Genomic DNA, 27,665 nt, shown 5'->3' with positions numbered 1-27,665 from the left:
CTTTCAGTATAGCAAGTCTTTGCATTATAGATTGTTTGCAACTGGTATGGTGCAATAATGCCAGCCAGCACATATGGTTTAATTGAGATAAAATATACGATACATACATATCTGAACAATATTAAACATATATCACAAGACAATAAGAAACAGCGTTCACTTTCTACTAAGTTTGCTCAAACGCTATATATACCATTCCAATATTACCATATTCAATATATATCGTACATTTACCACTGCAAATAACGCGTACATCGATGATGTATCTAAAAATGCAAAACTGTACACACTTCATGTGAAAAACGCACATACGCTTTTGGTTCTTTTTTTTTCATTCTCAACTATCGTTTTTTGTTGTGTAATTGAATGCGCAGCCAGCGAAGTAAATATCACTGAGTTTAAACTTCTTTGACGCTTTTGAGTTCTGACGTTCAGTTTTAATTCCTTGCATCGCATTACAACCGCTTACAGTCACTTTTTTACGAGTGAGCGTGCAAACTTACGATATAACTGAGCACTTTGAATCATTCGGCGATTGAGTTTCTGGTCGTTTGACAATAAAGCTGATTAGCATTGGCCTTTGAGTCAACGCGTTTTATTGGCGGCATAAACTGACGTGTGTTACGAATATGGCGTCTTATCAGAATTCGTTATTTTGATTTCTGGGCAAAACTTAGCTGTATCAAATATGGGTGAGCAATTTTTTATTGATATTTAGTTTGGATGTTCGAAATTGTAAGAACTGTTTGAAATTGTAAGAAATGTTTGAAATTGTAAGAACTGAACTGTTCGAAATTGTAAGAAATGTTTGCCAGCCACGTCTTTGAAAGAAAAGTTTTGATTATATCATGAAGGATATCTTATGTAAATGCTCACTTGAAAACTCTCAGCTTCTAATATTAAAACCCAGAAGACAAACTTTTTCAATACAAAGTTCTACCAATTGCAATGTTTTGTTATAGTATAATTTACTATTATGTATTGTATAATATACACCAATTTGTGTAATCTTTCCCTTGTTGTCATTTCCCATTTAAGACCTTTTTTAATATGTATTAAGGTACGTCTTATGGAATTAAAGAGGTAGTGACATGGACCAAACGATCCATTTTATTGGTGGGTTTGTTGGCACTTGAAGATGTTTCCATCAGATTTTCACGGATAAATAATGCCCTGTAAAACCTCATTTAAACAATTATGACGATTTTGAAGCAACAATTTGCATGTACGCTCTAAGGACATTTTTTAGGAGCTGACAAGCGGGGAAAATTAACTCATTTCTCTGGCTCGATTGCCTCACTCAAAGTATATTCTATCGTTAGAAAACTAATAAGAGTCATGAACTGCTTAAGGATTAAAGTATATCGATTTAAGTATATCGATTTAAGTATATCGATTTAAGTATATCGATTTAAGTATATCGATTTAAGTTTAATAATTTAAATTTAAAGAAAATCTAAGATTAAGCCGGTACACTTTGTTTTAAAAAATTACCTTATATAATCTGTCCCACAAAGTTCAAATAAGCGAACGTTCGAAAAACGCCAAAAACGTGCAATTGAGCATCAATGTGCTCATTTGAATGTCAATGTTTTCTCCATTAAGTTTTCATCCATCAATTTTTCCCACATGTTTTTAATTTCAACTTTGACCTTTGAACTCTAATCTGTGGCTTTTGAAACGTTCGCTTATTTCAACTTTATGGGACACGCTATATATGTCGTGCAGTCACTGAAATTACTCTCGGTTATAGTTCCGAATTGGTTTTTTCCGTCCAAACTATTCGTAGAGTGGGTATAATAAAAAGTATCAGAGAAACGTGAGATCCTAGAATTATTTTCTAGTATCTCAAATATTGAGTTGACTTCATGGAGAAGAAATTATATGCTCTCCGCGTATCTCTGATACTTTTAATATAACCACTAAGAATAGTCTGGACCTTCATAAAAACCAATTCCTAACTATAACCGAGAGCAAATTTAGTGACTGCAAGACCTTTATTTAACCCTTTTCCCTGTTGATGGACAAAACAAGCAAAATCAGTCACCAACTATCCAAAACCGACGTTTCTAGCTATGGTTTTTGTTTGCCAATCAAACATACCGAAACATACCGCCACTGCAGTGGCGCTGTATAGTGATCCTGGATTTCAGGCGATGATATCTGCTAAATCTCCAGTGGTGAGCTGTTCGGAATTTGATTCGACAACTATTGTTTGGTGGTATATACCCTCCCAGATGTTAATTACACAGTCTGGATCCAACTTATGTCGCGCTATTTCGAATACTATGTCGTATCATAGCACCACATAATCAAATCATAGAACCGAAACGTCTGATAAATCGCTCAAATTCGAATCATGAGCCCGCAAATCCGAGTCATAGGCGCGTTATGTCAAATCATATATTCACAAAAACGCAATAATTTGATTCTTAATATGGATAAATCTGCTTCATAGTCCCACAAAAATAATAAAACTTCGTCTTTAGATTTTGAAATAATGTGCTTGTTGTTAAACCTTTGATAACTTAAACAGAATTAAAACTGTTTTTTTTTTTGACGTTTCATCTGCTATCATAGGGAGTTTAAATCGAAATATAGCATTGTCGAATTATAGCCGCGCACTCTTCCACTATCCTTTCCGGCGTATCACGGTTGTCTTAAATTAAACAATTTCGAAAACTTCTGCGGACGTACGCGCGCAACTCTGATCATAGCTGATCCGTTTTCAATAGTTGATCTTTGGATTCATAATCACAAAACATCGCATAGTCCCACAGGGTTGAAACATAAATAAATTTTGTCGAATTTTTGTATTTTTGTTGTAGTTCGCGCTATTGCAAGCTAAATCTTGTAACTGCTCTACGCCCACAATCCAAAAGTTTGGCTGGGAATTTTGAAGGCATGGATATAAAAATCTTTCGCCTATTGGATTTTTCGCCATTTGTCATCCACTTTTTAGAAGCCAATTATACATAACAAACAAATTTCTTTGACTATTTTTCCGCTTATTCGTTTTAACTTTTTTATTACAATGTAAAATGAAGAACAGATCTTGTAAAAACTTTGGATGCGTAATCAGTATCTAAATAACCCGACAAAATTTTACCAGACAAAATAGGCTTGTGAAAGTACACAAAAAAGTCCCAGACAAAATAGTCCCGAAAAAATACAATTTTAAATATATTCTACAAACAACTAAAAAACATAATCTTGGAGTTAAGCTTCCAATTGCATTGTTTGTAATCGATCGTTTGAAATAAGATTAAAACAAAAACTTTTTTAAAAAACAATAATGGCCAAAACGATTTCTATAATTTTCATAATAATTGCTCAGTGACATAAAAAAAGAATAACTCAGGGAGATTCGCGAGTTGAACATAATCTAGAGTTGGACATAATATCAATGATATATCCAAGACCTGGCCAAAAGCGACTCTGAATGGCATTCGAATAAAAGTTAAGCGAAAAATTTATTATGCAATTGAATTATGCATTTGTCGTGGTCTTTCCGGAAATTTGCTACTTTGATTTCCAGTTGTTTTTAGAGATTGCCACAGAAGTTTTTGATATTACAGACTGCTACTGACTTTTTTGAGTTTAGTGCTTAGAGATTTTGAGTTAAAAACACGCTTCAGCCTCTTGATCGTTGCAATAAATTACTGATCATCTCGATAGTCTGAAAATGTTTTTGAGCTGATCCATGATTGCGTTTTTTGGTATAAAGTTTATAATTCTAATCATCAGTAGGAAACGTACCACTGATAATCTTATAGACGCAAAAACAATGGGTTTCTGTTTTTACTTGATAGGTGAATAAATTATCATTTTTAACCTCAGATTTGATCTTAGTATAAAGACGGATCAAATTTAATTGTTAAATATATTTGTGTTTAGAAACCGGAGAACAAAAAACATTAAGAAAAATATTAGCAAACTTTTGGTAATGAATAAATAACAAGACAATTTGAAGATATTGTAAACGCAATGAACCTGAAAAAAAATGAAAAAAAATGAAACACGAGAAACTTGCCATTTTGAAAAATATTCAATTATAAAATTAAAAAGCCATTTGATATTAACCAACTGTGAATCAATATTTGGACGGACCAGTTGTGAAATCAAAAATTGATTTGATGAACCCCAGTGATTTGGAATTTTTCTCGTGTAGGAGCCGATAAGATGCTGATCAAAAAACGTTATCGTTTAAGATCTTGTTGGGTCTTATATGATAAATATTCTGCCCTATGTCAACTTTAATCGTGCGAGATCTGATAAGGTTTTTATCAGATCTTATAAGATAATAAATCAATTTTGCCGAATTGTTGTCCTATAAGATCTGATAAGTATCCTGAAAATTTACGTGGGGGAGAAATTTTTCCGCGTCAGATCTAATAAGACATGCTCTAATTAGTTCACTATTGCCGTATAACCTAGTGAAGTTCTTGTGAAAGTAAAAAAAACGATCAACCAACCACTTATGAAACAAAAAATGATTGTTGAGTCTATTCTGGCGGAAGTTTTAGTCTGTGTCTCAATTAGCAGTCCAAGATAGTTTTGGCCTTGAAAAAAAAAATTTCCAGCCAAGTTTGATAATAAGCGCTCCAGAAAGAGCCCCTGATACTCGAATAACCTTTTTCACAATATCTTTTTACCTTTTAGACCTCAATGGACAATATATGAGAATTTTTTTCTGTGTTGCTCTGATGCTTAAGTGCTGCAAGCTATAGATATTTGGCTACTGCTTGAAAACAACTCTGAATTGTCTTCAAATTAAAAAACATACCTAAACAATTTTTATCGTATATGATTTGGTGAAAATCTTATCAAAAATATCGTGCTTTTCCGAATGTTTACATTGCAAGATCTTAGTAGATTCTTATAAGATTTTACACTATAAACATTTTTATTTTTGTCGTGGCGGAATTTTTATCGTGTAAGATCTTAAAATGCAGAATTTTTATCTTGTAACATCTGACAAAAGTAAATTTTTATCGTGTAAGACCTCATAAATTGTCTTACAAAGTCTTAGTCAGGCGACGCATAATCTTATAAGTAGCTTCCCAGGTTGAGGTCCAGACCCAAATTGACTTCTGATCAGACCCAGTCAAGCGCACACCCATGTGTTCCCAGACCGAAATTACAGGGTCTTTCCGGAAGTTCGAGCGCACTACGGTCTGATCATGGTCTGGAGATGGTCTGATCAGAGGTCATTTTGGTCTGAAAAGTCTGATCATAGGCGGATTCGAGCGCACTTGGGTCTGATCAGAGGCAATTTCGAACGCAATTGGGTCTGATCATAGGCGGATTCGAGCGCACTTTTGTCTGATCAGAGGCGACTTCGAGCGCAATTGGATCTGATCATAAATGTCTTCGAACGCAATTGGGTCTGATCAGGTCGGACCATTTCGAGCGCATTATATTTTTCATTTTTTTGTTTTTTTTTTACTGAAAGATGTTGGCTCTGCCAAGAGGCAGCCAAAAAGCAGCTTTCTGATCAGAGGCACATCTAAAGTCCGATACCTCTGATCAGAAAAAAGAGTCCAGCAGATAGCTGAGGCCGGTCCCCTTTAGAAGAAATTTCGATCAACTGGAGACCAGGACGTTTCTTACGGAAAGCTGTCTTAACTCATCCCTTGAGTCAGAATTATAAACTAATCGGTACACTAAATAAAATTTGTTCTCAACAGTTGGGTTTTGTTTTCTTTAGCAATACCTTTAAAATTGATTTTTCCTTAGATGAATTAAATACTGCAAACATCAGTTTTTATGAAATGAATTTATTATAGCAAAATTAGGAGATTTTTTCATAAGTAAAATCTGTCTCTGATCAGACTATTTCGAGCACACTTCAGTCTGATCATAAATAGCTGCAAGCGCAACTGGGTCTGATCATAACTGCTTCGAGCGCAACTGGGTCTGATCATAACCTCTTCGAGCGCATTTGAGTCTGATCATAGTCTGATTAAGGTCTGGGCAATGGTCTTAATTTGAGTCTGGACCATGGTCTGAAGATGGTCTGATCAGAACACCTTCGGTCTGAAAAGTCTGGTCAGAGACCTTCTGTGTCTGGAAAGTCTGATCAGAGGTCACTTGGGTCTGGAAAGTCTGATCAGGGTGAATTTCCGTCTGGAAATTCTGATCAGAGATAATTTCGGTCTGGAAAGTCTGATCAGAAGCAAATTTGGGTCTGGACCTCAACCTGGGTTATAAGTTCCTGCAGAATTCACAATTATTTTTTTCATAATCTATTTATAGATATAGAATCAGAGCAGAACTTAGAACCAGATGGACCAAATGATGTTGATACGATGGAGGTGGGAGATTTAGTTTTTGGGCTGCAGAATCTGAGAAACAACAGAACTGACAATATTAACATTGCTGAGTTCTCCACGACATTTTTGCATCAGTTCTTTTCCTTCTTCTGTAAGTTGTAACTTAACGTTTCACTAATTAATCATATAGCTAACTGTCCAAGTTGTTGTAGTTTGGAATTGGAAAATGACTTTAAATTAGATGTTGAATAGCTGTTGACCGCTTTTAGGTTTGTACTGATGTCAATGAAAAATGAAAAGGCATAAATATGAAGATTTTGGCTTGGGTGATTGTTTGAGGAGCACCAGCTGAATCAAAACTCTTATCGGCTACACAGGTGCGGTCTATTATTTTACTTATAACACGTTGTTTTTCCGGAACGTGTTTCAAGACATAATCAGTACTTCTCTTGTAAAATACACACCTTGAATTGACAATTATGTACTGATCAATTTTTATTTAAAGTCTAGGAGACTTTTGAAGACTTTTCATGATTTGCTCAAAATTTGTCAAGACTAAAACAAGTCTTGGCCAAAACTTGACAAATCCTGGGCCATTCTTGGCCAACACTTGTATTTAGTTGAACCTTGACTTTATTCAGGACCTGCCAAGCCTATAAAATGACATGATGAGAGCTCTGATACAGTACTGATCCAAATCTTGCATTTTAGCTAGAGTACCGTTTAGGACTTGATGTTCAGTCTGGGTTTGTTGGTCCAAGTTAACTTTCGGCGGAGGTACAATTTCTACCACAGAAATGTTCTTTAATTAACGATTAAGTTTCCACATTTCAAGTCTTCAGCTTGAAAATTAATTTTATCCTCAATTTTTTCAATTTTTAACAATTTTTAAGCCTTTTGATGTCAATGAAAATAACCGAAAATAACATTGAAATGAACATCAGGGAAAATTATTTTTAATCAACTAATTTCGAAGTTAATTGCATTGAAGGATTGAACGACAAAATAGGCAGAAACATAAACTTTTTAGCGAATATGCTAAAGGAAGAGAAAAAGCAACAAATATTGACCACTCACAAAACTTATATCCAAAAGCATATTGTCCAACAAACAAAAAATCAGTTACGACATGACATTAATGGAAAAGTGGTTTTTGAATTACAATGAATTGGATGGAACCTCTCAATGATCAGAATAAATTACAAGTCGAAGAAATGATTAAAAACTGAAAAGTATAAAAAGTCTTTGAAAACCAACAATATCATGAACTTTAATACTATTCGCTATCAACTGAGTGCATTGAGTAACATTTTTCATTTATTCCTTACTTAGAAGTGTCAAACCCAATAAAAGTGAAGTTTTTTCTAAAAGAATTTCTTTTTTCATATACTTTTTAACAGCAATAGCGTTGTTTTTTCCTTAACAACATGACTTCAAGAGTATGAATAAAAAAACCACGAAATTTTTGAATAAATCAGTTATTTCAACGCCATTAAAATCAATGGCTTTCAACAGAAGTTAAAAAGTACGCAAAGTTATACCTCAATGAGAAAGAAATGATGTTTGTCAATCAAAAGTAATCAACGGGACATCAAAATAATTCTTATGATTATGAAAACAACAACAAATACATGCAAAAACCAGAAATTCATTACAAAATGCTACCCTATGACTCAATGGGTAGAGCGAGGGATGTTTGTCATCAATATATTATTATTAAGGCATCACAATAAGTCCTATGAGATATGAAGACAACGACAAATACAGGCAAAAACTAACAAAAATTCAGCCAAATTTTCCAGACGAAAGTGTCGAAGCCAATTAAACCATAATCATTGTTCTGAAAACTTTATCTCTGATCCATTGGCCGTCTTTCCTAAGCCAATGGGAACTATAAATTTTAGGATACTGGAAAAATATTTCAAAATATATTCAAAATCCGCATTTTTTTTGATATTATGAAAACTCATGTTATCGAAGTCCTAAAACTTATAGTTATCAGATAAAACCACCTACGGAATTAATTTGGGTTGAATTAAAAAGGAAGATGGTTCGGTCATTGCTGAAACTGACTTGCAGTTCATGAAACAAAAAGTTTAATATCGACTAAAAGTTCAAAAAAAAATTGAAAAATTGATTTTTAAAGTCTTAGCAGCCATTAGCTGTCCACAAAGCACTATATAGGTTTACGGAATGCACAGTAGGAAGTCGATTGCATTTTTAGTTTGCGAACCTAAGCCATATGACAACCAAATTTTTGTGAAATCTTCAAAGAAAGTCAAAATTTCATTCAAAAATTTCGAAAACAGATTCGAAGACAAAAAAAACATGAGTGATTCCTTGAAAACGAATATGTTATTCATTGGTCATCAATTGACTACAAATTAGCTTTGACTTTTACAGAATCTCGATATGAAAAATGACTGGTCTCTAAGTGATTAAAAAACAATAACAAATAGGAAATTTTTCTGAAAAAAGAGCTCTCAAACTGAATTCGACATTTTTTTTTATAGTAAACTTCCTCAGGAGACCAGAACTGGCCTTTTTGTCGGTCTTTTAATAACACAAAATTACTTCCATGTAAATCGTGAAATGTAATGTGAAATAATATTTTTGTAGAAAGGCCTTAATTTGAACAAAAATTCGCTAAAAGCGAACAAAATCAAGTAAAAATCGCGTGTTCACACAAAACTTCGATCCTCGATAGCTCCTCAAAAAATACGAAATTCAAAAATATCTTTTTAATTTCAAATTCTAGGCTGGACGAGCTTTTTAATGATACCGTTTCTCTACTTCACGTTTCTCTACGATGAATATATCGACCGGCAAAAATTGACTGAACAAAAAAAACCCATTTGAGTATATAGTTCCTCCCCCCACAAGTGGGGTCGGAACAATTAAGAACAAATAAAGTCTAAATAAAAGTACGCGCACATTTCATTAAACGTCTGTTGAACATTTTTATCAGCAGGTAAAAAATTTGGTTCAGCAAATTTGGTTATTAATATCATTGCAAAGTCGTGAGTGAGGAGGTTTTTTGTTGCATTTAGAAACAGATTGCAAAAAATGAGAAGTCTTATTAATAAAAGAGTAGCAGTAAATTGAATTAAAAAATACTTTTTTGAGCTCCATCTAAAGTATCATGCTGTTATATCACTAAAAACAAGAAATTTATACAAAACCTATTGCAATATGAAATTAGCCAAGCATTTCCCAAAAATGTTTCAACCTTCAAATTCATTTCAAAAAAAATTTTTGGCAGACAATTGAATTTTATCTTTCATTTTATTGAAGAATTTTTGGAAATTTTCTCAAATGAAGAATTCAGGATGAGAATTATCAGGGCAATGATATTTTCCACGTTGATTTCTGTAAAATGCGCACTGTAGGAAAAATTTCAGGTCTTTACAAAAAACTGTAAGACTTTAAAAATCCCGAATGTCATTATGTCAACGCTATAACAGTAAAATCGGAAACCACACAAGACTCAGAGATTTTTCAGAGACAATATATAAAAACAGTTCAATTCTACTTCGGAAATTGATTTTAATCGGTGCCGAAGCGAAAAAATCTTGGCGAAAAAAACAATCGGGGTTTCACTCTGAATTTATTTATTCAACTATTCACCTGAAAAAGTTATCATTCTTTGACATTGTTATCCCCTAGCCCGGGATGTTTAGTCCTAGATAATTACAAATGTCTTCAGACTCAATCAAATCATACTAGAAGAGCTATCTTGAAATTTTGCTCGAGTGGAACGGGAACTATTATCACTGAGTTATTAACCAATGTTTGAATCTCCTGGTCCACATATTCTACTCAATGCTGAATGAAGGTATAGCTTTAGGACTTCTGGCGTTGCTTATTTTTTAGGACTTCTTTTCTTGTAATTGGCTGCTTCTCGGCGTAAAAAATGTTTTGCGTAGTCATTGATTATGGTGATGCAACATAATTGACATTAGAAACAGGTAATTTCCGCCAAATGCAGTTATTTTGCTACTTTTTACGTTTTTCAGGTAATACTTTGCAGCATAAATTCATCAGAATTTTGCAAAGAGATGTTTGAACTCGAACGAGATTTATTATGAGATAACTTACATGGGCTTGCACCCTTCTGTCCAAATTCAAGAAAATACGACCATAACGGTTTTCGAATGTCTGGGTTCTAGTAGATCCAGTACGGATAAAGTTCAGTATCATGGCTCGTTTCTCTCTAGCGCAGTTTGACCTCAAGAGCTCTTGATACCAGTACCCGACATTCTTTGATGTTCTAAGTTTAAACAGAATTTAGTTATGTTGTTTGCAGTGCTGGGCAATGAGAGGATGACACAGCAGGTCAAGTCCATTGGAGACGTTGACTCCATCACCATGCTCTTAGAAGAGGTCAGATTCCAAATCATGTTTCAAATATTTGCCGTGTTATTGCAGCAGCTTGATATCACAATTCTGATTTCAACTAAATCTGCATTAATTTAATCACACAGGTTTTTACAAAGAAACTTTTTATTCATTTTGCTGAAAATGAAATAGCTGTTAAAAACGCAATTTTAAAATAAAAAGGTAATATGTGTTCTTTCTGTTAGAATCGGCAGTAATTGCTCAAACAAAATGAAGATGGCTTTGCATGTAGCAATGCACAGTGCACCGATTCCCGGTAAACTCCGAAAGTGTCATCACGTTGGTTTCTTTTAATCGTTTTAAAAATCCAGAGTCAATACGGGAATAACCGGGAACATTAAGCCCCAAATTATTACATTTGTTCTGAAAAAGCTCACGCTGCTTTTTGAATATGAATTCCTGTCCACACATGCTGAGAGTATTTCATCTCAGTTTCATCTCTTCGAAAAAGTTCGAAAAAGTTCGAAAAAGTGATTGAGTATTTCATCTCAATCACAATTTCTCTTCGAAAAAGTTCGAAAAATATCGAAAAATTTTTGTATAATTGTTCTTGTTTTTAGTGATATAACAGCATGATGCTTCAGATAGAGCTCGAGAAAGTATTCTCTTCGAAAAAGTTCTCAATCACAACTTTAATGGGCAGTTACAACTTAATTGAGCAGTTTAGAAATTAATTGGACAGTTAAAGCTAGCTTCTTTAGAAAAAAGTTTGGTTCATCTAGAGATCTGAAACTAAAACATAAAATTCTCCCTATGAATTATTTTTTGAAGTCAAAGCGAATAATATAATTCTGGAAGATTTGAACCAACCAACTGCCAGCATTCGATGAAAGCAGGGGCCGTGAACTTAAAACCTGGAAAATCAACAAAAATGAAAGAACAGGACTCGAGTTCTGAGGCTATAAATTCAAAAGCTCTAAACTAGAAAATTCAATCAACAGAAAAGCGTTACAGGACTGAATTTCTTTACTTTGTCTCTTAAAAATAAACGAAAAAAAAAAACAAAAATTAAATCTTCAATCATGTTTTTGAAGAATTTAAAAGAGAAGAAACCTTTGCAAGCAGTTGTCGGATTGTTTATCTTGGAAACATGTAAGGTTTAAAATCTGACGTTTCTTGGGTTCCAATTGAATAAATAATTTTTTTTCAGTAATGACATTGCTATTATTATTGATACTTTGCTGTGCCGTTTTGATTAGCGCAATCTACTCATTTGTTTTTGCACAGCAATAATGGATTGAACTCATTGTTCTTTTTTTTCAATTAGTTATGAAAACATTTTTTCAATTAGATGTGAAAACATGCATTTTATATTTTTGTCTTTGGAAGATCGCCTTTTTCCCTATTATTTTTCAGATTTTTGGGCTCTGACTCCCATAAACAAAATTCAAAAAAATTAGCATTTTGTGAAACACTTTAGCATGTAATTAGCCTAAAACGTTCCTGAATTTCATTAGAAATCACTTGATAACAATTTCAAATAATTGTTCCTCTGAACAGTTCTATAGGTAATTTCAAACTATTAAATGTTTTTTTTAATAAACCACAATTATTATGGAGAAGGAAGTTTCTGAAATTAATTACCACTAAGTTTTCTTTCAAATCGGTAATTGATACTATATTCGTGGCAATTGGGTAATTTTAAACAAATTTGAACTAGATCAGCCTAGTGTCACTCGTTTGCGAACACGCTTACAACTCTAATGATAAAAAATGGACTGTGTATGCTCAATTTTTCGGACAATGGCCGCATAATGAATAGACCTAGCAGCATAGCGGTTTTTGTCTGTCAGGACTTGAACGACATGAAACTATCGAATTCCAGTATCTTGCCAATAAAAAGCAAAATTGTGCACTGAAATATAAACTATTGAACCACCTTCTTAAGAAAATAACTTTTTCAGGCGCTTTCTTTCGCCATTGCGGAGTAAAAAAAGAGTTTTGATTAATTTTTGTAATATGGAACAAAAAACGTCAAACTCTTGGATCACAGTAAACCATTACTGTCAGTTGCTATTTAAATATCTGCAAAATGCTGAGTCGGGTAAATATACTCTATTTTGTTTCATCACTTTCGTTTTATAACCTTAACACATGGGCAAGTGCGTTTCAAAACGAGTTTTACTTATAATTTTATCTGCACTGACTTTGGGCATTTACTACTATATAAAGGCAACGAGAACGTTACTTGCATGTGATATGAAAGGAAAATCCGAGCGATATGGGGATTGAAAAAAGAAATATTTCAGAGCCATTTTAGTAAATATGTCAAAATATACATAGCAATGGAATGTAATGCGTTAGAACCCATAGGTGCTTCAACGTTTGCTAACAGCCCATTCTGATTACGGAGTTGCAGCAAAACATAAAAAAAATTGATACAATTTAACATGTGTGATGGGATTCGTGGTGCAAACTTGTTGGGCCAGATTAGTATTTACACAATGAAACTAAAAACTGTTTTGCAGTTACGTTCCCAGGCTGAGGTCCCAGACCCAAAGTGGATATGTCCAGACAGGTCCAGACGGAAAGTGCCTATGTCCAGACCGTCCCAGACTCAAAGTGCCTATGTCCAGACCGTCCCAGACGGAAAGCGGATATGTCCAGACTATCGTGCGTTCAAAATTTTTCGTGCGTTCTTCGTGCGTTCGAAGACATATATGCCCAGACCATCCCAGACCGAAACAGTATATGTCCAGACTTTCTTGCGTTCTTGTCCAGACCATCGTGCGTTCATGCCCAGACCATCGTGCGTTCATCCGTGTTTCCAGACCGTGTAATTTTGAACGCACGACACCCCCTTCGTGCGTTCATTTCGGTCTGGACATATCTGGTTTCGGTCTGGCACCTCGGCCTGGGTTACAATACACAACTCGTTTCGTGACTAACAAAATATAATCTAACCTTCAATTTGTTCAAACGCAGATCCGCAAAATATGAGTCAGTTATTTTTCAATTCATTTGATCTATTTTTTGTATTCAAGCGAATTTCAAGAATGGAAACTGTAACAAATTGTTCATTTCACTTAAAAGTGTAATATTGACTGAATCACAACTTTGCCTTGTGAGGACCCTTGTGATTTGTGTTTTTTTCGTGTCCATTTTGGCAATTTAATGAGAAAAACCTTTTCAAAATCGAATAAGATTGATAAGATTGTTTTATACGATCTTGATGTTAATCTGGTATCTGGTATTAAGATTTCTATTCCTGTCTTGAGCGTTCAGAATTCTAGCATCACAAAAATAGTTCTCATAATTTTGATTTCTTTTTAAATTGAGTTGTAACTTGTTATCACAGGAGTTTTTATGTGAAAACTCAATTTGAAACTATTTAAACCAATATTGATCTGTAACAAAAAAATTTTGCGTTGATCTTTATGGGATATGTTAGTTCATCAATTGAATGATGGGAATGTAATTTAAGTTTCAAAAGAATGATAAGTTTTTTGTCTGATCGTAAATAAGAGATGTTTTTAACGCAACCGGGGATTTTTAGAGCAGATAAGAGTTTTGCATTAAAGCAGGATTTTTGTAGTTTTGCATGAAAACAGGATTTTTGTATTAAAGAAGGACTTGTATTAAGTTGATATTTTCAGAATCGTTGGATTTTAGTATTATGCAAAACTGATCTGTTCCGCTTTTCAGAAGAAGCGAGACCTGGAGATCGTGTCTCAAATGGGTCTGAAGTTGGTGGACGAGAAATGCAAAGTATGCGATGAGAACTGTGAACTGACGCAAGATAGAGAGCGGCTGAATAAAGAAGTTGTTCACTTAAAACAGGAAGTTGAGAAGAAAAACGAGTTGATCGGAATTCTATTCGAAAAAGAGTATGTTAAAAGTGATCCAGTCAACTATGGAGACGCCGATGTTGTTACAAAGTAAGACATTTTTTGATGAAGATTAAATTAAGTATTTCTGTGCCCCAAGCGAGAGTGGTTGGTTATCTTACAAGATTCTGGCAGAAAAATGATTATCTTGCAAGATCTGGCAGAAAAATGGTTATATTGCACGGTCTGACAGAATAATGGTTATATTGCAAGATTCTTGCGAAGGCATCAGAGTTCGTTCCGGTCGAGCTGCAATTTAATTGGCAGGTTTTACTATTTTTCTTTAACATTATATTTTGATCGAATTTATTGAAACTCAGTAGGTCAACTTTCAGTAGACCATTTTGAACTTTTTTGGTGAAATAAAATTGAAATAAATTTTTATCACCACCTAAAAAGTTAAACCTTAAATGTTCATTACCTTCTGCTAAAAGCAGCTCTTGATTTAAAACCAGTGATCCAAGTAAAATTGTTGCTAAATCTTCGAACTTTCGCTTTTTCAGTCGGCACTTGACTATTTTTTGTTATTTTGGGAAAAACATGCTACCACGGACATTTAGCTTAGAACAACTCATATCTTGTTTCTTGTCAGACAGAAAAACGGTCAGTTTTTAAGAATCTTGGCAGAATTAACGGTTATCTTTAAAGAATGAGGCAAAAAAATTGTCATCTTGCAAGATTGTGACATAAAGAACGTTTATCTTGCATTATTCTGACAGAAATCTTGCAAGATTTTGCATAATCTGCCACGATAACCATTCAAAATCGACTGTGTTAGACAGTCAAATTTTTGATGCCAGGACAGTTTACCCATCAAATTTATGCAATGCCGTTTTACCCAATGCCTATTTTATTTTACCCTATTGCTAAAATTACCAGAACATCTATTTATCCGACTATATAATTAAATGGCCCCTGGGATTTTTATGAAACCATAAAAAGCATACCTGGCATTACAAATGACTATAGAAATAATTGGCCCGTGGAACGTAGAATGAAACCAGCACAACCCAACATGGGATTAAAAACGGCTATATAATTAAAGGCAGTGCTGGACCTGATATGAAACTATCACAACCGAGTATCAAATGTTTGAACAAAGAAATCAAAAGGCTTTGTAGTAAAGTAGCATTGAGTAAAATGGCATTGGGTAAATTGTCCTGCAACGATTTATTAAATGACAATTTACCGAATTCCATTTTACCCATTGCCATTTTACCCAACCTGATATTTGACATGTCTTCAACATTTAATCTATCTAACAGCTGCTAAACGAGCTTCCTAGATGAGCATAAATTTTGCAGGGTTTGTGGAAAATGTTCAACGCACCGCAAAGGCACGCCTGAATCACTTCAGTCTACCAAACTAAGTTTAAAATTTATGGAGAAAAGACACTCCTCGAAATTCTAACTCTAATTAAGTAGCCAGTATTAGGGACAATTTAATCCGGATACAAATAACTGAAATTGAAAGCATGATTCCGCACAAAATTGTTGAATTTAGTAACACATTTTCAAATTTTTGTATTGAGTTTGGCTAGCCAATCGTGAAATTGAGTTGCTGGATTTGGCTACTTGATTTGTTTGAACGTAACTCAGTTCCACAAAATTTGGATTTTTTTTCGAAATTCAGGCTACAAAGGATGAACCTGGCAATTTAGCGAAACCGAACTCCATGAGGACAAAATCAATTGGTGACGTTCTTTTTGATGCGCAGATAATTCTAACTACTAAAAAAATAAATTGGCAACAAAGAAAATAGTTAAGTTTTTATTATCAACCAGCTGAAAAACAGCGCAATTGGTACAAACTTTTTTTCGTTTTTCTCTTAATCTTTCAAGATAACACTTCAGCCAAAAATTGGAAAACAATAAATTTTCTTCCAATTACTGCAAATTTCTTCAATATGATGTCTCGATTAAGGAATGAACTTATTTTAGGGGAAAACAGTGACAAAGTTTTGATTAAAATTATATACAATGAAACTATGGAAACTATATACAATAGCTGATTAATGCGATGAAACTTTGTTGCTGCTTTTTGTGTAATTTTAAAATTGCCAGTCACATAACAGTGACGGATAATTCCAGTTTTGAAGCAAATTGAACTTGAATTACTACTTGCTAGTAAAATAATGTCCAGTAGCAGATCAATTATATTCTTTCAGGTTAAACGGCCGAATAATAGAAGAATTGCAGACAAAAGTGAAAAATCTCGAGCAAGAGAACAAACAACTTAAAGAAACAACCTCACAATGTATAAAGCAAGCAGAAACCCTAGAAAGTAAAGAAACCCTTCTTGTGGAAGAAATTCACTCCATTCTCACACATACCCAGCAGGACTTCCAGAATGTCAGTCTGGAACTGAACAAGTCCAGCCAGGACCTCCAGAGACAAGAGGAGGAGAAGGGGAGAATCCTGAGAGAGTTGGTAGATGCACATCGCAAAAACAAAGATGTAAGTTATCGACAGTTAAAAGTTCGTTTATTTCACGTACCGATGCTTTCTTCTTTTAAAAAAATACATTTAAATGATGAGCTGGAACAACATTGATGAAATCTTGCAGTAAATAATCCTTACAAGATGAGGTTAATCCTAGGCTCAATGGTTTTTATTTTGCATGCTCGAAAATTCTTAAGGTGCATCTTTATTGACTTTGTCAAAAATAACTATCGTTAGATATATATGATGTGTTGCCATTTTCTACTCGCTAGAACAAAATAAAGCTCAATTGTCCATCTTTTAGAATGTTCATGGCACTCTTACCGTGTCATTAGTAGCTTAGGATCGAAAGATTTATCAGCTTGATGTCCTATCAGCTTTAACCTAATTGTTGTGATAAACTTTTTAAATAGTTTTAGAGATGGAAGATGATACTAATGCCAGCGAATTGCCTAACTTGAGGTTTTTGAATCAAACGCCCATTTCCATCAAGCAAGACGCTAAGCGATCCAAACCAGACTCCAGTCCAATAGCAGAAAGTTTTGATGAAGAAAATTTCCTCTCGAAAAATGACAAGATAATTAATAGTTGGATCAACATCCTCATTCCTACCTGTATCAACCAAGTGCGAAATGAATTAATCTCTCAAGTAAAAAGAGAAATTCAGGCGGCTATTCCAAGCGCTGTTAAACAGATTATTAAGCATATCAAGGAAGAACTGAAGACCGAAATTCTTCGTTAAGTTGAGGGCGCCTTATACTACCAAGAGGAACGTTACAATGCTGCAGCGATGTCTCAAGATGACAGTATAGAAAATTACAATAGAAGAGAAAATATAAGAATAATAAATATGAGACCGAAATTGTTTGTTAAGTTGAGGGCGCCTTATACTACCAAGAGGAACGTTACAATGCTGCAGCGATGTCTCAAGATGACAGTATAGAAAATTACAATAGAAGAGAAAATATAAGAATAATGAATATGAGACCGAAATTGTTCGTTAAGTTGAGGGCGCCTTATACCACCAAGAGGAACGTTACAATGCTGCAGCGATGTCTCAAGATGACAGTATAGAAAATTACAATAGAAGAGAAAATATAAGAATAATGAATATGAGACCGAAATTGTTCGTTAAGTTGAGGGCACCTTATACTACCAAGAGGAACGTTACAATGCTGCAGCGATGTCTCAAGATGACAGTATAGAAAATTACAATAGAAGAGAAAATATAAGAATAATGAATATGAGACCAAAATTGTTCGTTAAGTTGAGGGCGCCTTATACTACCAAGAGGAACGTTAAAATGCTGCAGCGATGTCTCAAGATGACACTATAGAAAATTACAATAGAAGAGAAAATATAAGAATAATAACTATGAGACCGAAATTCTTTGTTAAGTTGAGGGCGCCTTATACTACCAAGAGGAACGTTACAATGCTGCAGCGATGTCTCAAGATGACAGTATAGAAAATTACAATAGAAAAGAAAATATAAGAATATTGGGTTCGAAGGAAGACGTCGAACAGATTGACAAGGGGGTATTATACCTGAAAACGACACCGTTACAATTAAGCGGGTTATCGAAGTCGCGTCATCATTGGGAGTGGCAATTGAGGAGAAGGACATTTCGACTGCCCACAGACTGCCAGGAGGCAAAGTGGGTGAGCGTACAATAATCGCTCGATTTGCCCTTAGAGTCGTGAAGACTGATATTTTCAGAAACAAGAAGAAGTTATCAGCGAACACTAATAGCGTATAAAAATTTTGAAGAAATTTTACCTGCTCGTGCCAAATTTCTTTCCATGATGAAGGAGATTTTCTCGTGGGGTCACCATAGACACGTGAGGGAACAATTCTTTATCTGCGGAAGGAAAATAAAAAAATATACAGAGTGCTGGATTTACTGGACGCAGCCAAAAATCTGAAAATTGACTCTTCGGAATTTATGAAAAGTTTCTGGCCATCTGGCAGCAATATTTTCCCATCTCTTCGCCCATTGACCACACCTAAAAACAAAACCTCAATATCTTTTAGTTCAATTATGGTTTTAAATCTGAATGTTCGCTCATTGAAAAAACACCTTGAGGACCTGGAAGCACTTGCGTATAACTTTGAGTCTCCTCCTGACATACTTTAAAAGAAACCTGGCTTTCCGAAAAAGGCGATCCAAAATCATTTTTAGTTACTGGTTATCAGAACCTTTTTATCAAAAGTTGGTGACTCAAAAGGTGGTGGCATCATGATTCAAATTAGAATTAATTGTTTTTTCCAGAAAGCGCATGATTGCGACATTGAAGAGTCATTGTTTGTTAACGTAGATAAAAAGGCTACTTATTCCGATTAATGATAAAATACAATAAATCAAGGGCAAACAAAATCGAATTCACTGAAATCCTAGACAAAAATATGGGAAAAATTAGCTCAAAAAAATTCCAACCGTGAGCTGCGGAGATTTTAATATAAATGTCTTGAAGACCAATCTATTAACCCAAACATACCTAACTTCGACTCATTCAAATGGCTTCAGCATAACACTAAGTGAACCAACCTGGGTCAAAAATGGCTCAGCAACTTACATCAATCATTTCATCTATCAAAATTTAATTGCAGACTGTGAGATTTCAGATCATCAGGATTTCTCTGAGCATTATCCCGTTTTGCAGAGGTGAGCAATAAAAAGAACGGAAGATGAAAGCAAAATAGTAAAAGATACATCTTTTCTAAGTTATCCAAGTATTGTAGAAAACTATTTTTTCGTTTTGAGTCACGAACTTGAGAAAGCTTTTTCCAAATTATCGAGCAGTAGTCTTTCATCCTTCACTGCTTTCTGTGAAGTTTTCTTGTCGGTTACCGAGCTCTATGATCTATTTAAACAAAACAATCCAAAAAAAGAACCTGACGCCTAAATGGTTTGACGATACGCTGAAGTATTTACGTTCTGAACGCAACCGGGCTGATTGTAAATGTAAAAGAGACCCATCTAATTTACTTTTGCTATATAGGTTCAAAAAAATTCGGATTCGTTTTGAGAAAAATGTCAAATCAGCGAAGCGGATTTACTATAGAAATATGTTTGATAATTGTTTTGGAGACTCAAGACGGACGTTTACTCTTTTAAATAAAATAAGGAAAAACCCGACCGAATAATAGCTTTATTAAATTGACTTCGTGCATATCAGACACCAAGCCTAATTCGTTAACCGCTTAACTAGCAGAGAGGTTCAATGAGTTTTCTGTTAGCTTTGGAGAAAACATTAAGCATAGTATTCCTTAAGAGACAATCGAACTTTCCAGCGATTTAAACATGTCAATAAAATGAACACAGTGTTTGAAACAGAAGTGATTGAGATTTTTAACTCTCTTCCTAATAATTTGTCATCAGGTGAAGACAAATAATATATTGATTACGACAGCAGGATCAGTGATTACCAAATACCTTAAATCATTGATAAATGTACCTTTTCACGAAGATTCTTTCCCCTCTGAGCTCAAAAAAGCTAAAGTGTTTCCATTTTTAAAAACAGATCACGTGTAGAAGAGAATAATAATAGGCCAATTTCTCTTTTGAATGTCTTGAGCAAAACATATGAGCGCGCGATGTTCTTGAGAGTATACAAAAATCTGCAAGGTTTTAATCTTTTGCATTTTAAACAGTTTGGTTTCCGTTAAAAAATTCAAATTTTGTTGCGCTAGCTGAACTCAAAGAAAGGATAAGATCAAGTAAATCTTAGACAGTTATTTTTCTTCTTGATCTGAAAAAGGTTTTCGGAAGACTAGATCATGAAAATTTGCTCAACAAGTTGTAACGGTACAGTATACGTCATAATTGCTGGAAGTGGTTTCATAGCTACCGATGTGGTAAATCACAAAGAGCAAAGAGTAACCTAATCTGGAGTATCATCCACTTGGTTAAGTATCACTGGTGGTGTTCCGCAGGGTTCCGTTCTTGGACCTTTGTTGACCCTCATTTGTATCAATGATTTACCTAAAGCCTGTAATCATGTTAGTGTGTATCAGTTTGCAGAGGATACAAATTTATGGGGATTAGACTGCTGCAGACCAGATGCTCAAACTGACCTTGACAAGATGGTTAAAATCAAAAAAACTTAAGCTGAATTGAAGTAAAACGTTTCAAATAGGTACAAAAGCAAGTTTTTACAGTGTCAAGTTTAATATTGCATCTAGTCTTATAAATATTGACCTTGAATGTAAGTATCTAGGATTGAAAATTGATTCAAAGCTGTCCTACCATGCTCATATATGTTCCGTTACTGAACGTCTTGGACGACAATGCGGTGTAATTTTCCAATAAAGAAACATTGTTCCGCGTTACCAAGTGATTAAATACTATAGGAATGCGGTATGCACAATTATCCAGTATGGTGTTCTTGTTTACGGGTGTCGTAGCCTTTCATCTTTTTCTCCGATTTATAAATTGCAAAAGAAAATAAAGTAATATACTTCAGAAAAGGTCATGATGATAGTGAGGACTTGTTTACGGTTAATGAGATAATAACTGTGTTGAAATTGCATATCTATGAACTTCTAAAAATCATTTTGAAGTCATTAAATTGCATGCATTCCGAGGACTATTTTTTAACTATTTTTCAATTCGAAAGTTGCACTCATTCAACTGAACGCGCTGATATTATGCTACAGAAAGTTCCATTACGCAAAACTAAAACGAAGCGAAACCCGATTTGTCACCGAGCTTCAAAATTGTTTAATACATGAAAATTCAATTTCTCATACCTGACTGTGTAGGAAATGCAAACATTAAGCAAGTCTCTGATATCTATCATAACTTGAAGGATTCATTTATACAAGGGAGTTTTGATCCCGTTCGAAATGTGATATTTGGATAATTTGTCACATCCCTGCGATTCTTTGTATTTCTTTGAAAATAATTGAAAAGTATACGCGAAAATTTGTGCGGTGCCTTCGTAGAAGGCACCGCGAATCGATTTCTGCTGTCAATAACCACTTTTTTCAATTTCTAAAGACAGTTTTTTGTCACTTTTTTGTCCTTCATAGGACAATTTGACAAAACACGACTTACATTTTTAACTTGCAACATTGCTCTCTGCTGTTAGCATGTTTCAATTCGATGTATTTAAAGTACTTATCTCCGGGCCCTGGTGGAGCAATGAGGTCGAGCAGTTAAAATGTTTCTAAAAAAGAAATCATTTACAAAAAGGCAAGAATATTAAAGTGAAAAAAAATATTTAGGTTTATCCACTCCGACGTTTATATTACAGGGCACGCTGGAAATTAGGTCTAAGGACCTCGTTGCGCGTCCTTTCTTAGCCTAAAATAATCGTGAATAAATTTTAATTTGATTGTTGGATATATTAAATGCATTTATTTTTCGATGTTTGATTGTGATTTATGTCGTGTTTTGATTATCCTTCTTTGTACATTTGACTTATAGGCCGGGATAAATTAGCTCTCTCTCTCTCTCTCTCTCTCTCTCTCTCTCTCTCTCTCTCTCTCTCTCTCTCTCTCTCTTTCCCTCTCTCTTGTTGTTCTCGATTTTGTGTTATTGATAATTTTCTGATATTCCAGTTGGCCTCTTATTACGAGTCACTGGTAGCTGAGGTGGACTACTTGCAAGCATGCAGAGACCAAGTACTGGAAGAGGTTTGTTACAATTGATGACTGTATATTGCCCCCGGCTACATGAATTCATAAAGATCTTGGTTCAAATCAAGTTTGCAACTGTTGTGTTTCTGAATGAGAATGCAAAAAAGTTAATTTTAAAAAGAATCATTTCTGCTGCAAATACTGAGTGCAAAGTAATGAAATCCGTAGTTTTGTGTTACTTATTTACGGGTACACATTTTTTTCAACTAGCAATATAATCATAATCAGTTAAAGTTGACGCTTTTTCAACATATTTTTTTATTTGATTCGAACAGTCATTACAACTGAAAACAAAATTAAAATATTAAAGGCCGCAATGAGCGTCGGAGCTTGAAGCATTGAAAACTTAATTTACATTATTTTTTAGGGGCCTAATTGATCCATTTTTAACATAGCGTATGTCGGTTCCCTAGCCGAGACCCGACGTTAATCTTGAAAGATGCAGATTGAGTCTTCACTGGGGTTTGCAGATCTTCAGTATCAGAAGGCAACTTTTGATAGAATTAGTTCCTATGAACATTCTTTTTATGACCCTGGCACGTTACCAAAGCGTTTTGGAACTCAGCTCATTTTGATAGTTTTAATAGATCGATGAATTTTGCTAATTATCAATAGCATAGAGAAATAAAGAACCAATTAAAATTTTAAAGAACAAATTACTTGAAAAATAAGATAAGTGTACCTGAACGAACCTGCAATTGCAGGTAAAATTACCTGAAAAAATCATGCAGTCCTCCTACACAAATTGCAGTTTACCTGCACACCGCATTATTTAGCTAAACTTTCCTGCACATTTTACCGTCATCTTTCGGGTAATATGGGAACTAGTATTTCCTGGGGATTGACACTCACTTGAAGGTTTGACTATTTTTTTCACGCGTGGCCATTATTTCTTTTTCAAAAAGGAAACAAAAAATATTTTCCTTTAGCAATGGCAGTGATTGTTCAGCGGATATCCATTTCTGAAAATTTGCAAGCATCTTTTGTTAATCTGTCGGTTGAGGGTTTTGGATGTCAAATTTTTAACAGGTAGGGAAAGGACTTGTGGTGAAAATGTCACTCCAACTCACCCGCACTCCATTCTGTTCATGCTATTGTTATATTCCCAGTGATTCTGGAATTTTTAACGTGTAAGATCTGATAAGATGCTGATCAAAAAACTTTATCGTGTAAGATCTTATCTGGTCTTAATCGATAAAAATTTTGCCGTACGCGAACTTAAATCGTTTAAGAGCTGATAAGATACTTATCAGATCTTATAAGATAATAATTCAATTTTGCTGAATTGTTATCTCATAAGTCTGATAAGTATGTTATCAGATCTTACACGATAAAAGTTCACGCATGGTTGAAGTTTTATTGTGTAAGATCTTATGAGACATTTTTTAATGATTCCAATTTAAACGTATAACGTAGTCAAGTTCCTGTGAAAGTAAAAAAAATAATCGATTAACTATTCAATTATGAAACGAAAAAAGTTTATGGATTCCATTTTGGCGACAGTTTTATTGTGAAGCTTAACTAGGTACTATGGCTAAACTTAGTAGTCCAGGATAGTCTTGGTCTTTGACGAAAATTTTTCAGCCTAGTTTGATATTCACCGCTTCAGAGAAAACCTCTGACACTCAAATAACCTTTTTTTTCATATCTTATAAGTCTCAAATGACAATATAAGATACTTTTCTATTTGTTGCTCTGACACTTAAGTGTTGCATGCTGTAGCTTTTTGGCTACTGTTTGAAAACAACCCTGAATGGTCTTCAATATGAAGTCGAACTTAAAAAACTTTTATCGTACAAGATCTGATAAAAATCTTATCAACAAGATCAGTCATAGCTTTTAGAATGTTTATCTTACAAGATCTTATAAGATCTTACGCGATAAATTTTTTTTTGTCAGGCAGATTTTTTATAGTGTAAGATCTTATTAGGCAGAATTTTTGTCTTGTAAGATTTTATCGGACCTGATAAAAATTTTTATCGTGTAAGACCTGATAAATTGTCTTACAAAGTCTTAGTCGGGCGACGCATAATCTTATAAGAACCTATAAGACAATTTTGTAAGAAATTTGTAAGATCTTACACGATAAAAATTCTGAAATGCCTGGGGATGGCCGCTCACGATGAACTGAACAGACCATTCGCTATAATTCTCTTCTATCTTTAACTATTGCATTTTAGACTTCATCTAAGAGCGTCTCCAATCTGTTCAAGGTGAGTATATTCATCATTAGGGATGAACAAAAAGCTTTACAGAACATGTTGCACTAGAGTCAGATGACGAGTACTGTTTGTCAATATAATATGAACGAATTGTGTCAGGTTCTAATCATCCCCTGAAAATGCTTGTAGTTTTGTGACCACACTAACACTTTGCACGCTAATAATTGTCGCAACTGCTTCAACTTCAAATTTGTACCTTAAACGCTTCATAAATTCCACCTTTTATTATTCATGGAGCTCTTGAGAGCCAATAAAACAGGGTAGAAACTATCTCGTCTCTCGAACAAGAATATTAATGAGAACGGCGAAAATGTAGTGTTAAGTCATCTGTTTTCCTAGTCCTGCCAAAATAATACCTGCATTCAGTCATGAATGATCTCGTCAGGTGCTGTTATTAAGGTTTCGTTTCAATAGATAATTTTTATTAACTAACAGGTCTATTGCCAATTAAGCGTTTTGAACTATTTGATGTTCTTCCCGAACACATAGCAGCAAATGATTAGAATAATCATTTACGTAAGACTGTTAGTTATGTAATTAAGGAAACACTAATATAACAATACTTTACCCTGTGATATATCTTATTTCAACATAACTCAATTGAGCTTAACTTTTTTTGTGTCGCGCTAAATTCGTTTGAAAGATAGCACAAAGTTCAATTTTCTCAAAAAATAACTTTTCATAACTTTTTAGCAAATACGAAATATACTCCAGAAATACCCTGCTAATCACAACCAACTAGTTGGACAAGCACGATGGAAGCACAACAGCAGCCGACGAGGAAATGGGCAAAACCGAAGTGCCTACTCGGCAAATCGCCGACAAATCGATGATATCCAAAACGCCGAAAAACTTGCAGCCGAACAAGAAAACGCGAAACGAGAAGCCGAAGCGAAAGAGGCGGCTGAAAAATTTTACGAAGAAACTATGAGAGATAAACAAAGACAAGATGCACAAAGTAAACAATCGGAAGTGACCCAGAAAGATTTTCCCGCTGGTTCGGGACGCACGTATGCACAAGCAGTAAGCAGGCACCAATCAATGGATAACTTAAATCACATATCACCAAACTCGGAGCAGACATCCCCTCCAAGCCCTTTTAACTCCTCTACGAATAACGCTATGTTGAACTCGTTTGAAAACAAGATTGAGAACTTCTACGGTCGAGAGTTTACCCCGACCAACAAAACTCCAAACCCCGCTCTGAACTCAAAATACGCAAATGGTCCGTTACATGGGAACCGTGATTTCAACCGTAACTTCCGCCGACGTGCGCAAAATCAAGAAGAACTTTTGAATTCAGGTCCTGTTAGTGTGAGCAAAAAAGATTTTAATCCACAAAATGGTCAAAGTGAAGATTTCGAGCATTCAACCAAACATGGTGTTCATGCACGACTTGGAAACCAGAACAGTTCGGGGATGAAAAGATATAACAGTAATAATTCATTGAGCGGATACGATTACGAAAGTGAATTTGGCAATGAGGTCAAAGGTCAAACACCCGTTCAGCAGAACAAAGGGAGTAAAAACCGACACAATTCGAGCACGAGAAACAATCGCAAGCATTCGTCGCAGTCACGAACGAGGTCGGATACTTATAACGAAAATAACGAGAACCAGCGAGTTGTTGATGGAAAAGACGGGGGGTATTTCCAAGGAAAGAATGGTGCGAATTTCAACAATGGTGCAAATCATACTTATCACGGGATCAATAATAAGCCGCTTAATAGATATGGTTCTTTGAACAATTTGAACTGCAAATAGTGTTAATATGTCATCACTAATTCCTAATTTGGTATGATTTTCATTCGATGCCTAATTGCTTCAAACGAAAAATTTCTTAGGCACGATCCAATAGCACAATCCAATTACACGCGATCCAATCAAACGAAAAATATGTAATTCGATTTATTGCTGTGAGCTCAAATAGGATGATTATATCTCGCACGTCTTTTTTGAATAATGCCTTTTATTGTCAACCCTAAAGCAACACTGTTTTTTTTTAATTTCGGAGAAACTTATTTTAATCGCCATGATTATAAGCTTTTACTTCTTGGCAAGTTCTTAGAATGTATCACATTTAAGAACTAGTGGGGTCATTGTACGTGCTTAAAACTGCAAAGGTGTCGACAGAAGGATTTATCAAAAAATGTTAACTTAATCTTGCATCGGCAAGACGCATCAAACTCCTTTACACTGGGCCGGATCAATATGAATGAGAATATGAATGCTATCGTTTGAAGCAATTACTTAGATTTGAGTCAGATGTGTTTATTTCTAAGGTGATTGCCTGCACAAATTGGAATCAATTTTGGGATCAATTTCAATAAAATCTCCAGTAGCACTTAACCTGTGCTTTTGTCTGTTTCAAATTAATGAGCAAATATTAAGAGGACATAGATTTCAACGCAAACCTTTGGAACAGCTCAGACATGCCCGTCGAATCCTGCTGAAAGAATACTACGCAATTGAGTAATGTGCTTCGTCGCTCATAATTTGTTAAAAAAACAAATGTGACACTACAGTGGTCGAATTTGCATATTTGGGTACACACCGAGCGTCTACCTGTACCAAAAAATCTATTTTCAAAGAAAGTTGCTGGCACTTTCAGATTCTGACTTCCGTTCAATAAGGAAAGCTATCAAATCTATTGAAAGTGGTTTCCAAAAAGCAATTAAGAGAACTATAGGATCAAATAAGTGTGAAAAGTACTCATATTCGGCTGTATGGGCATTTCACAAAAATTTAATCCATTGTGAAAGGGAGCGATTATAAGACAATGAAAATGAGCCTACCAAAAATTATTGCAAAGTTTCGCAAAAAAAATTATACTAGAATCAGATTTCTAGAATACATAAAT

The 27,665-nt window shown here is 34.6% G+C and overlaps 1 protein-coding gene across 4 annotated transcripts; it reads left to right on the top strand.

Moving 5' to 3' along the window:
* On the top strand, window positions 1-26,671 carry LOC142341595 (uncharacterized). 4 transcript variants are annotated; one of them, XM_075392664.1, is made up of 8 exons: window positions 3-692; window positions 6,259-6,426; window positions 10,582-10,658; window positions 14,319-14,551; window positions 16,667-16,955; window positions 22,506-22,580; window positions 24,764-24,796; window positions 25,499-26,670. In XM_075392664.1, exons 1-8 carry the CDS (start codon window positions 689-691, stop codon window positions 26,567-26,569), a joined length of 1,950 nt encoding a protein of 649 aa, XP_075248779.1. In that variant the 5' UTR covers window positions 3-688; the 3' UTR covers window positions 26,570-26,670. The 4 variants fall into 4 exon arrangements, with proteins under 4 accessions (XP_075248781.1, XP_075248782.1, XP_075248779.1 ...); XM_075392666.1 differs by lacking the exon at window positions 22,506-22,580 and having other exon boundaries at window positions 1-692; window positions 25,499-26,671; XM_075392665.1 differs by lacking the exon at window positions 24,764-24,796 and having other exon boundaries at window positions 4-692.
* Window positions 26,672-27,665: the final 994 nt, after the last annotated feature.

The sequence above is a fragment of the Convolutriloba macropyga genome, chromosome 6 (genome assembly GCF_964194025.1).
Source record: "Convolutriloba macropyga chromosome 6, txConMacr16.3, whole genome shotgun sequence".
Taxonomy (NCBI): domain Eukaryota; kingdom Metazoa; phylum Xenacoelomorpha; order Acoela; family Convolutidae; genus Convolutriloba; species Convolutriloba macropyga.
This window is presented reverse-complemented; position numbering and strand designations above follow the sequence as displayed.

Excerpts from the sequence above, each read along its gene's own strand:
- LOC142341595 (XM_075392664.1), top strand. Across the intron at positions 16,956-22,505 it reads CACATCGCAAAAACAAAGAT|TTGGCCTCTTATTACGAGTC; the intron begins GTAAGTTATCGA and ends CTGATATTCCAG. Across the intron at positions 24,797-25,498 it reads GCGTCTCCAATCTGTTCAAG|CAAATACGAAATATACTCCA; the intron begins GTGAGTATATTC and ends ATAACTTTTTAG.